The 12,607-nt window shown below is 42.5% G+C and overlaps 1 protein-coding gene across 3 annotated transcripts in view; it reads right to left on the bottom strand.

Moving 5' to 3' along the window:
• ARHGEF7 (Rho guanine nucleotide exchange factor 7) overlaps nt 1-12,316 on the bottom strand; it is a 99,470-nt gene extending 87,154 nt beyond the window's left edge. For all 3 annotated transcript variants that reach the window (XM_081949486.1, XM_081949483.1, XM_081949484.1), the window contains exon 1: nt 12,003-12,316. In XM_081949486.1, coding sequence (XP_081805612.1) covers nt 12,003-12,167 — 165 coding nt within the window. In that variant the 5' untranslated portion in view covers nt 12,168-12,316. The remainder of the gene's footprint in view (nt 1-12,002) is intronic.
• Between the last annotated feature and the right edge of the window lie 291 nt (nt 12,317-12,607).

Below are 12,607 nucleotides of genomic sequence, written 5' to 3'. Positions count from 1 at the left end.
TCTAATTACATGATTTTGAAAGTATTTGTGTGTTTTATTTTTATCATTCCATAGGAATGTATGCCAGCCTGCTTGCAAATCATGGCCTTCTAAGGTCAAAATTCTTTTATTCTTTAGCTCTATCCAATCCTTCACCCATGTTATTGTTACTGCTAATGCGTATAGATCCCAATTTGGTAATGCTAAACCTCCCCTCTCCTTGCTGTCTTGCATTGACTTTAGTTTAATCCTCACTTTTCATCCCTGCCAAATGAACCTAGCGGTTATTTTGTTTAATTCTTAAAAGAATTTTTTACCTGGATTAATAGGTGCGGCTTGCAACAGGAATAAGATTCTTGGTAAAATATTCGTTTTAATTGTCGCTATAGGTCCCATGAGTGATAGCTGAATATTTTTCCAATTTTTTAAATCTTTCTTTATTTGTATCACTAATTTATTATAATTATCGTCTTTAATTGTGGAACATTTTGCCAACACCCAGATCCCCAAGTATTTCACTTTCTTAGTTATTTGCATTCTGGTTGCTACTTCCAGTTCCTCTTCTTGCTTTTTTGTCATGTTCTTGGTTATCATTTTTGTTTTGTCTTTATTGATCTTTAGTCCTGCCACTTTGCCATATTCTTCTAATTTTTGAATTAATTTCAGGCTGGATTCTAATGGGTCCTCTAGTACAAATACTAAGTCATCGGCATAGGCTTGGGCCTTATATTCTTCCTTTTTTGAGTCTTAAACCTTTTATTCCCTGGTCCTTCCGAATTTCATTTAATAAAATTTCCAAAGTTAATATAAACAGCAAAGGAGAGAGGGGGCATCCCTGTCTGACTCCTTTTTCTATTTCAATCTTCTCTGCTAATTCTCCATTCATCAGAACTTTGGCTGTCTGACTGTTATAAAATCCTTCTATCATTTTTATAAATTAAATTAAAACTATTTTTTAGAATAAATAAAAAAGAAGACACCTCAATTCAAAATCTCTGGGATACTATGAAAGCATACAGAAGAGGCGGTAGCAGAAATTTTGAGTAGTTCGAAGAACTGGTAAATACCACCTCTGATTATCCCCACCCCCATCTACTCTCTGCCTCCCAAGTCCCAGAGATTTTACAGTATCCTTCCCCTGCCAAGTCCACAAGCCACACCCACAGTACCAGTATTAAAAAGTTTGAATCCCACCACTTTCATACCAGTACAAATTTTAGGCAGGTTATATAAATTTTCTATTTTGGGGGATGGTGGTGTGCTCAACCTGCCAACTTTACAAAATAACTTATTAAAAAATCTGCAATCTGCCATTCAGTTACTATTTCAAAAAGCTGTAGGAACCAGACAAATGGAATTGTCTACACATGAAAGATCCCAGAGGCTTCAAAAATGGTTCTCTCCATTCATGGGCTATGGTTCAGCAAAGGTGAATCTAACCATTACAATTTCTAAAACAAATAGCGTTAATACAATGGTCACCACGATGTAAAAAAGTTGTGGAGACTCTAGAAAGAGTGCAGAGAAGAGCAACAAAGATGATTAGGGGACTGGAGACTAAAACATATGAAGAACGGTTGCAGGAACTGGGTATGTTTAGCTTAAGAGAAAGAAGGACTAGGGGAGACATGATAGCATTGTTCCAATATCTCAGGGGTTGCCACAAAGAAGAGGGAGTCAAACTATTCTACAAGGCACCTGAGGGTAGAACAAGAAGCAATGGGTGGAAACTAATCAAGGAGAGAAGCAGCTTAGAACTGAGGAGAAATTTCCTGACAGTTAGAACAATTAATCAGTGGAACAGCTTGCCTCCAGAAGTTGTGAATGCTCCAACACTGGAAGTCTTTAAGAAGATGTTGGATAGCTATTTGTCTGAAACGGTATAGGGTTTCCTGCCTAGGCAGGGGGTTGGACTAGAAGACCTCCAAGGTCCCTTCCAACTCTACTATTGTATTGTATTATTGTATTGTATTATTGTATTGTATTGTAATACAAACACTGCCTTTTTCAGAAAAAACTGGGACTTTCCATATGCCATGATAAGATGAAATGTGGCTGGCTAGTCTGTGGTTGAATAACCTGTGTTTAGATGGTTCACTTAGGCATGATCAACTGACACCAAACCAGCCAATTATATTTTAACCTATCATAATCTGCAGATCCAGCCTCTTTGGTTAGTCTGTGATTCAGTGTAAATCAGTGGTGAAAATCATTTTTTTTTACTACCTGTTCTGTGGGTGTGGCTTGGGCATAGCAGGGGAAGGACACTGCAAAATCCCCATTCCCTCCCCACTCCTGGGGGAACACGCATGCGTCCTTACCTCCTGCGATGCTCCACGACACCTCCGTGACACTCCAGCTGCTCGGCAGAGCATTGCGCAGGTGCCATATGTTCCATGAGGATATTGCGAAATCTCCCTTCCCCCCACACTCTGGGGCAGCCAGAGGTGGTATTTGCTGGTTGTCCAAACCAACTCAAAATTTCCGCTACCGGTTCTCCAGATCCTGTCAGAACCTGCTGAATTTCACCCCTGTTGTAAATCCATATATTTGACTTAATTTACTATAACATGATTCTATGGGCATCTGCAGGAGGGCAGGGGTGGAAGTGATATCACGTATATCAGTGGTGGGTTGCAGGTGGTACGCCCCGGTACGGGCCTATCAGGAGCACTGGGTACCGTTCCGGTACGGTGCTCCAGAGGGCCCACCCGCCCGCCCTCTTTACCTGTATTTGAGCTCTTCGGCGCACGCACATGGAACATATGGTGCCTGCGCAATGCTCTGCCGAGCAGCTGGAGTGTCACGGAGGCGTCGTGGAGCATTGCAGGAGGTAAGGACGCATGCGTGTTCTCTGCACGTGCGCCCACATGCTGCGCACATTCATGTGGTGGACGCCAGTGGGATCCGGAACCCACCACTGACATATATCATGACTTCATCATGCAATTGACAGAAATTTGTCATTTGTCTGACAATGTCATGGTACAAGTACTGTCACTTTCACTAGATGAGTATGCATTGTTGCCATGTATCAACATAACCAGCTTGTCCTTCTGAAATGTGTAATCATGTAAATAACAACAAGCACCTTTTTTTCCAGTAAGGCTCCTATGTTTTTTTTCCCGGTGTGTGCCAAAGTGCAATAAGGACAGGCAAATGCAAAATCAGTAAAAAATAAAAAATAAAAGTATTCTACTTGCTGCATTTTGGCATGGCATCAAGCTTTTAAAAGAATGGGAGCCATGCCAGGAAAAAAAAATCAATTTAATAGAAAAATTATTTAAAACAGGCTATAGCTTTCTGTTTTCTATATAAATATATAATCTGTAAATACCCAAAGAAAATCAGCAAGAGAAAATGGCTTGGTTGGTTACTTGGTTAGTGTCTTCATGCCATTTTGGACTCCTGGTGACTGCCAGGATAATCTTGCAAAGATTATCTTTGGCAAGATTTTTGTAAGTAGTTTGTCTCTGCCTACTTTCATGACTGACAGGTCCAAAATAACCCAAATGGCCTCATCCCCAAGTTGTGACTAGACCTCACAGTCCCTCAGGTTCTAACTTACAATACAATACAATATAATAGTAGAGTTGGAAGGGACCTTGGAGGTCTTCTAGTCCAACCCCCTGCCTAGGCAGGAAACCCTATACCGTTTCAGACAGATGGCTATCCAACATCTTCTTAAAGACTTCCAGTGTTGAGGCATTCACAACTTCTGGAGGCAAGCTGTTCCACTGATTAATTGTCCTAACTGTCAGGAAATTTCTCCTCAGTTCTAAGTTGCTTCTCTCCTTGATTAGTTTCCACCCATTGCTTCTTGTTCTACCCTCAGGTGCCTTGGAAAATAGTTTGACTCCCTCTTCTTTGTGGCAACCCCTGAGATATTGGAACACTGCTATCATGTCTCCCCTAGTCCTTCTTTTAATTAAACTAGGCATACCCAGTTCTTATACTTATACTTTTTCTAGTACACCATTTTAATTTATTAGATTAATATGCATATACTGTATATGTTTCACCTTAAACATCATTTAGACTATTATTGTTGGATTCATACAATGTCCCACATTTGTGACTTGTGCATAAGCACAGTTTTAATAATGCATATTTAAAGAAACCATGATTTAACACAGTGTAAAAGTGCATTGGATTTGTTTTAGGATAAATTTGTGGGAAATGACTTAGAAAAATGATGTGTGAACAGGCTGCTAGACATTCTAGACTGACTCAGAACTGGAGCAGAACAAGACAGGGACTATGAACATATTTTCAAATACTTAAAATAATGTTGGCAAAACCAGTCTACACAAATGGTTACTTTAAACTCATTGCCTCATGTATTATTTTAGCAGTTCCCAACCTTTTGGGCACCAGGGACCAATTCTGTGGAGAGAGGTTTTTCCGCGGACCGGAGGATGTGCTGCCAGCTTCCTGCAAATGGAGCTTTGCTTGTTTGCATGGGCAGGTTTCTGACATGCCACGGAATGGTGCGAGTCCATGGAAAGGGCTTGGGGACCCCTGTATCAGGGGTGGTTCACACAGGTTCAGGCGATCCTCTAGCTAGGATTCTGCTCAGTTTGGCAAACCCCCAAATGCCACCCTGGCTGGTCCCTCCCATCCCGCCCCGCCCTCCCAGAAATCTCCATGTGACCCGTTCATCATGCCAGGTAAGTGCAGGGCCCGCGTGGAGGCTTGGTGAGGGTGAAAAATGGGCCCACTGGAGGCCGGTTTCCAGCCTCCGGAGGGCCTCCAGAGCCTGGGGGAAGCCTCCAGAGCCTGGGGAGGGTGAAAAACAGGCCTACCGGAAGTTCCAGAAGTCCAGAAACAGGCCTCTTTCTGGCCTCCGGAGGACCTCCCAGCTTTTGCCCTCCCAGAGGCTCAAGGAAAGCCTCCAGACCCTGGGGAGGGCAAAAAACTAGACCACACCCATCATGGCCACGCCCACCCAGCAACGGGGCAGCAAACCCATTGCTGCAATTTTTGAAGCCCACCCCTGCCCTGTCTTATCTAATTAGCATTACATAGCACTGGGGAAGAGTGATTAGAAGTAACTTTCTGAAAGTAAGAACTATTTAGCAAAGGAACAATGGTTGGATCCCTCTTCCTGGGAGCGTTCAAAAGGATACTGAAGGACCATTTGGAGTACTAAGCAAGGAGTTAGACTAGATGACCCATCCAACTGATTATGTGTCATCAAAACAATATCAACTTTTAATGACAACGTAGACTGCCCTCCTTCACAATGATCTGTCGCCAACCTGATCTTTCTGATTATCAGTAGTGGACTCCTTACCGCTAAACTGTAGTGAAGCTTATTTATTTTGCTGTGGGACACCCTCTTTTCCTTTTTTCCACTCTTCCCGGTATCACTGACTCAGTGGTGGGTTTCAACATTTTTTTAGAGCCTCTTCCGTAGGTGTGGCCTGCTTTGTGGGAGTAGCTTGCCAGCCATGTGACCAGGTGGGAGGGGCTTGTCAGCCATGTGACCGAGTGGGAGTATCTTGGCAGTCATGTGACTGGGTGGGCATGGCCAACTTGTGAAATGTGGTGAAACTCACTTAACAACGCTCTTGCTTAGCAACCAAAATGTTGGCTCAGAAACTCTCGCATTTGAAGCACGCAAGTCTTAAAGTTGTCAAGTTACAAGATCCTTGCACCCGTAACCCTTTAGGAAAAAAAGCAGGGGTGTTCAAACTTGACAGCTTTAAGACTTGTGGACTTCAACTCCAGAATTCCTCCTCCAGTCATGTTGGTTCAGGAACGCTGGCACTGAAGTGTGCAAGTCTTAAAGCTGTCAAGTTACAAGACCCTTACATCCATAGCCCTTTAGGAAAAAAAACCCAGGAGTGTTCAAACTTGGCAGCTTTAAGACTTTAAGGTTTAGATAGGACTCTTAAATGGCGGGCAGGGCGATTGGTGAACCAGCCAATCAGTGAGCAGTGGGCGGGGCAAGCGTGGTGCGGACGGATGGGGGAGGGAGCTAGAACCAGTTCTAAACGGCATGTGGAACCTCTTCTGTAGAAGAGGTTAGAACTGGCAGGAACCCACCCCTGCACTGACTTCTCAAGAGAGCCACGTCTTTGCAAAATGTGCCCAATATATGATCATTTGTGCTTGGTCATTTGCGCCTCAAGGGAGGACCTAACGTATATATTTGCTTTCTTGTCCATGAATGGTATTGAGGCAGTTCTCAACTTACGACCATAATTAAGCCCAACTTTTCAGTTGCTACGTGAAACATTTGTTAAGTGAGTTTTGCCCCATTTTATGATTTTCTCACCACATTTGTTAAGTGAATCACCGCAGTTCTTAAATTAGTATCACGGTTGTTAAATTAATCTGGTTTCCCCATTGATTTTGCTTGTCAGAAGATTGCAAAGGGGGAATCACATGACTGGGGACACTGCAACCATCAGAAATGTGAGTTAGTTATTAGGCATCTGAACGTAAATCACACAACCACGAGGCTGCTGCAATTGTCTTTAATGTGAAAATTGGTCATAAGCCATTTTTTTCAGCGTCACTGTAATTTCAAACAGTCACTAAATGAACTGCTGTAAGTCGAGGACTGCCTGTACTCAGGAGTCTTCCCAAACATTGATGTTTAAACGCATCAATAGTCTTTCTATCCTGCTTCTTCCAATTCATGCCTTACATGATTCTGTCACAACACATTTATTTTGCTACATCTCCTAAGTACTTGTGCATTTAACCGTTCTATCTGGATTGTCACCTAACCCAAAATGCCGAAGTCATTCTGAGTGTTTCTTGCACTCTGTAAGAGAAAAGCAGATGTGATTACATCATGTCATTTCCTTTGGCCCCAATAAAATGTTTTTGGGAATATGCAGATTGGTGGCAGTTTCTCATAACTCATGGAGAACCAAACTGCTTAGTAGGAGTTTTTACATGTAGAGCTTTTTATTCTCTCTTAGCTGCTCATCTTTTGCTCGAATTAAGGAGCTTTTAAGGAAACATTCTGTTAAGCACATAGTTCTCCTAAGCACTTGTGCATTTTACCGTTCTATCTGGATTGTCGCCTAACCCAAAATGCCAAAGTCATTCTGATAGTTTCTTCCAAACAGAAACATGCACTCAACTTACTCTTTGTTGAGTAATGGAATAGCAGCCACATACCATATATGTTTGCTTACTGTGGCTTTATCTCAAACCTCTTTACAGCACATACAGCTATCAATTTACATGGACAAAAAAGAAAAAATTAGGGATTATTATGCACTACTCAGACTACCTGAGTCATGATGTCTGCAGTTAGTCCAATGAAAAACTGTACAAAAGAGATGGGTTGCACCCATCCAAGAAAGGGACTGAGTTACTTGGCATTAAATTCACAGATTTTCTGGATAAACATTTAAACTTAATTGATACAGAACATTTGTGTCCCCAGCAATCTAAAATTCATAGGGTTATCAGTGCATGTAACACAGATGTTTGTGCGGGTAAGATTATCACTCCCGCTGTCAAGCAAAACCAAGCATTTAATACTGAGTGCCATACCATGTGCATGAATCACACAAGTGGCAAGAAAATAGGGGCAGTCAGGCATAACACATGTTATGTAGACAGTAAACACAGGGTCAATCAAAATGGACTCAAATGTCTATACACCAATGCAGAGAGTATGAGGAATAAACAGGGTGAATTAGAAATTCAAGTAAAAGAGGGCGGATACAATATTGTTGCCATTACAGAAACTTGGTGGGATGAAACCAACAAATGGAACATACAGCTAGAAGGATTTAAATTATTTAAAAGAAATAGGCCAAATAAAAGAGGAGGTGAAGTTGCACTATATATAAGAAATAATTACCTCTCTACAGAAATAGAGCACAACAATGATGAGAACTATCTTGAATGCATTTGGGTCAATATTAAAGGTTGGGGGGGGGTGACATTGCCCTAGGTCTATACTACAGGCCACCCAACCAAACAGAGGAAGTAGATGAACTTTTTGCTAGTCAGCTAACTAAGATATGTAGGAAGCACACCACAATAGTATTGGGGGATTTTAACTACCCTGACATCAACTGGGAAACAAACTCTGCACCAAGTGGAAGATCCAACAGGTTCCTAACAAATCTAGCAGACAACTTTGTTTCCCAAAAAGTAGAGAAGGGAACAAGGGGATCAGCCATATTGGACTTAATTCTCACTAACAGAGAGGAAATGATAGAAGGTGTTGAAGCCACAGGAACCCTGGGGGCAAATGACCATGCAATATTGGAATTCAACATTATGCAAACACAAGTACTAGAACAAAGTGAAACTAGAGTCTTGGACTTTAAGAGAGCTAATTTTAATAAACATAGAGAGAGCTTGGGAAAAATTCCATGGATAAGAATCCTCAAGGGAAAAACAACTCAAGAAGCTTGGGAAATTTTGATAAATGAGATTACAAAAGCACAGAAAAAAAAATAACAGCTCCCAAAGAACCCCAGCATGGCTGCATAAAGAACTCTCTGACAAATTGAAGACAAAAAAAAGTTAAGTATAAAAAGTAGAAAGGGGGGGACATAACGAATTAGTGAACATCAGCAAACAAAGTAATAGCCAAAAGCCAACATGGGTTTGTCAAAAACAGATCATGCCAGACTAATCTTATTGCATTCTTTGACAAAGTGACAAAATTAGTGGACCAGAGGAATGCCGTCAATATAGTTTACTTAAAGTAGAAGAATGTGGGTTAGACAGCATCACCACCAGATGGATTCGTAACTGGCTGACCAACCGCACTCAACATGTAGTCCTCAATGGAACTGCATCTACATGGAGGGAGGTATGCAGTGGAGTACCCCAAGGCTCTGTTTTGGGCCCAGTGCTCTTCAACATCTTCATCAATGATTTGGATGAGGGAATAAATGGGGAGCTCATCAAATTTGCAGATGACACCAAGATGGCAGGAATAGCCAACACTCCAGAAGACAGGCTTAAGATACAGAAGGATCTTGATAAATGTGAACATTGTGCACTATCTAATAAAATGAAATTCAATGGTGAAAAGAATAAGGTTCTACATTTAGGCAACAAAAACGAAATGCACAGGTACAGTATAGGTGATACCTTGCTCAACAGTAGTAACTGTGAAAGGGATCTTGGAGTCCTAGTAGACAACCATTTAAATATGAGCCAGCAGTGTGCAGCAGCTGCCAAAAAAGCCAACACAGTTCTAGGCTGCATGAACAGAGGGATAGAATCAAGATCACGTGAAGTGTTAATACCACTTTATAATGCCTTGGTAAAGCCACACGTGCAAAATACTGCATTCAGTTTTGGTCGCCACGATGTAAAAAAGATGTGGAGACTCTAGAAAGAATGCAGAGAAGAGCAACAAAGATGATTAGGGGACTGGAGACTAAAACATATGAAGAATGGTTGCAGGAACTGGGTATGCCTAGTTTAATTAAAAGAAGGACTAGGGGAGACATGATAGCAGTGTTCCAATATCTCAGGGGTTGCCGCAAAGAAGAGGGAGTCAAACTATTCTCCAAGGCACCAGAGGGTAGAACAAGAAGCAATGGGTGGAAACTAATCAAGGAGAGAAGCAACTTAGAACTGAGGAGAAACTTCCTGACAGTTATAACAATTAATTAGTGGAACAGCTTGCCTCCAGAAGTTGTGAATGCCCCAACACTGGAAGTCTTTAAGAAGATGTTGGATAGTCATTTGTCTGAAACGGTATAGTTTCCTGCCTAGGCAGAGGGTTGGACTAGAAGACCTCCAAGGTCCCTTCCAACTCTGCTATATGGTCTGAAGATTTCTGCCCTAGAGAGTGGTTTGGATTAGAAGACTTCCAATCCTGTGATTCTGTGATATACCATATTCAGAACTTCCTCAGGATGACCACTGATAAATTTATTTTCATTATAAATTCTTGAAGGGGACTCAGAGTTTTATGAGAAATAGTGTTTTTATTAAAGCAAGATCTGTACATCTCTAAAGAAAGGAATCTAAAAATGCAAGGGACTTTTCTATCTCCCAGGCTTCATGAAAGCTATTGTTCAGAGTGAAAAAGTAAAAAGAAAATCAAAATTCAAATTCATAACATCTCAGGATGTAACTAGGAGCCACCTTCCATAGCAAATCCACCCTCTAGTGGCCATTACTATGCATCTAATATTCCGATTGCTTTAAAAGAGCACCCAAAGTTCTGACAGTATAATCTTTTGAATAAACAGTGTATGTACTTTTCCCAGCCCCTCCTGGTTAATTCAGCTATTGTGATTTCCTCAAAATATGGAAATGCTCAGTTACCCATTCTCATTTAGTCTCTCCTTAATTAGAATAAAAGTGCAACTTCAGTCAATATCTAGGTCAAAGTGCATTGTACAGTACATACTGAGGGGGGAAGAATCAATGTGTAGCACTATTGCCCCTTCCTCCCTCCCTACAATCTGGTTCCTAGCAGACAGAGAAACAAAAAGTCCAATCTACTAATCTAAGTACATTTGTATACATGTGGAATAAACATACCCTTCTCCTCTTGCACAATACATGGAACCCTCACATGTCAAACTAATGTTGAAAATGCTTGAATAAACAAGAATTTGAGGAAGGAAAGCATTTTTAAAAATCATTCTACATGCCCAATGATTTTTTTAAAAAAAAAACCCTATGTCCTTGGTTTTTTCCATCACACAATGCCCCATCTGAATATCAAGATACTAAACTTAGACTTTAAAATAACACAATAAATCACAGGAGCTGCCTTGCTAACTAGTTCATCAAGGTGCAATGGCACCTTAAGACATTTCTCACTAAGAAGAACATAATCAAGCACTAGGAATGGGAGTGTCAAGGCAGAATTGAAATCAGGTGATTTTCCTCATTTTCCCCTAAAAATAGAAGCCTATATTGCATGTTGAAGTGCATTTAGTGTGTGTGTGTGTGTGTGTGTGTGTGTGTGTGTAGAGAGAGAGAATGTGTGTGTGTGTGTGTGTGTGTGTGTGTGTGAAAGAGAGAGATTTGTATAAAATTGTAACTATAATATAAAAACCCTGCCCAGTCACACCTACAGCCTCAGTGCAAAATTGTGGTGTGTATTTATGTATGGAAAATATTCTCAAAGTAAAATTAAATATGCCTTTGTGTCTATCAAAGCAAAACATTTTTTTCCATTTCACTCATAGTTAAGAAGATACATAATGCACACACAAAAACGTCTTTAAATATAAATATTTTATGAAAAAATTAAATCTTCTAGAGATTCATCTTTTCTTTCAGACACACACACACACACACACACAATTATACATAGATGATAATTCTAGAGGATGACTGATGGCTTAATGCGTTTTGTCCTTTCTGGTACGATTTGAAGATAGGAAGCCTGGGGTACTTCTTCGCGAAGGCCCCAAGAGCTAAAAGTGTAGCTGTCTTACTGTATTTCAAACTCTGCTCCCAATTCGGCCCACCTCCCCACCCACTCCTCAGTTTCCATCCCCTCCTTCAAGCTTGACAATGGAGCCTCTGCAGCTAGACAGGAAGGATGTGTCCGCGCAAGAGCCTTCCCACGGAAAAGGCCACAAGCTTCCTGCCTTTCCAAGGGTGGGGAAAGGCTGTGTTGGGGAGGGGGGGTAAGAGACCCTGGACAAAGGAAAGTGCGTGGATCTAAGCGAGTCCCGGGCTCGGCTCAGTTTCCGACATATCCAGAACAGAAGGAGCCTGACGGATTGAATCCAGGCGTGTCATGCTCGTTTTTATTTTAATCTGCCCGAGTCTCTCTATCTCTGCCCAGATAATCCCGGGGGGGGGGTCGCAATGGGACTGGTAGCCTCGCCTTATGCAGCCCACCGCGCGGGGTTTTAGGCTGCAATGGTTGCAAAGACCCGCACATGCTTGGAAGGGCAGTTTGGGTGCGATCCTTGCGTTATGCGACGCCCTGGCGGTGAAGCCCAAGTAAAACCCGATTCTCTTATGGGGCCGGGCCGGCGTAGGCGGGGGAGGACGAGGGGAGAGGGAGAGATTTAATGGGAAATATAGGAATATTAAAAGACACTTACTTTATCTATGGTGCCCGGTAGCAGGCGATCCAGCAGCCTGCAAAGAACCACCCCGTCTTTCAGAGATGCCTGCAAAAATCCCTCCGGGTCGGAGATGCTTTTTTTGGGCGACTCCAGCACCCCCAGGGTGATCAGCCATGTAACGGTTTGCTCGGCTGAATTCATGGCTGCTGCCAAGAAGAAGCTTCTAATCCCACCGAAGAGCCAGCGCGCCAGAGACGGGGAAAGCAATGCAGCACTCGGGGAGGCGAGGGTCGTCTTTTACGCGGCGCTGGGAACTGTTGCTCTCCAAACCAGCGCTTTCTCCCACGGACTTGCCCCCCCAAACCACCACCCCCTTTCTTCCCCCCCCCCTTGGTTTTTCTTTTTTTGGCTTGGGGTTTCACATGGAGGAGGCAGCAGCCGAGTCGCGAGTCGCCGCCGCCGCTGCTTCTGGCGCCGCCGCTCCCCCTCCTCTTTTCTCCCGTAGTTGCAGATGATGACGACTCGGTTTACGAAATCCAGGAGGCTCGGTTTCTCCCTCCTGTGCTTTTTGGCAGATTGTCAAACGCCTTTTCATTATGTACACATGAACCTGCAGCGCCTCCCCCCGCCGGCTGCCTCTC

Source organism: Natrix helvetica (genome assembly GCF_964273705.1).
Source record: "Natrix helvetica genome assembly, chromosome: 3".
Classification (NCBI taxonomy): domain Eukaryota; kingdom Metazoa; phylum Chordata; class Lepidosauria; order Squamata; family Natricidae; genus Natrix; species Natrix helvetica.
Note: the sequence above shows the minus strand (reverse complement) of the source record. Positions and strands in the feature narration are given on the sequence as shown.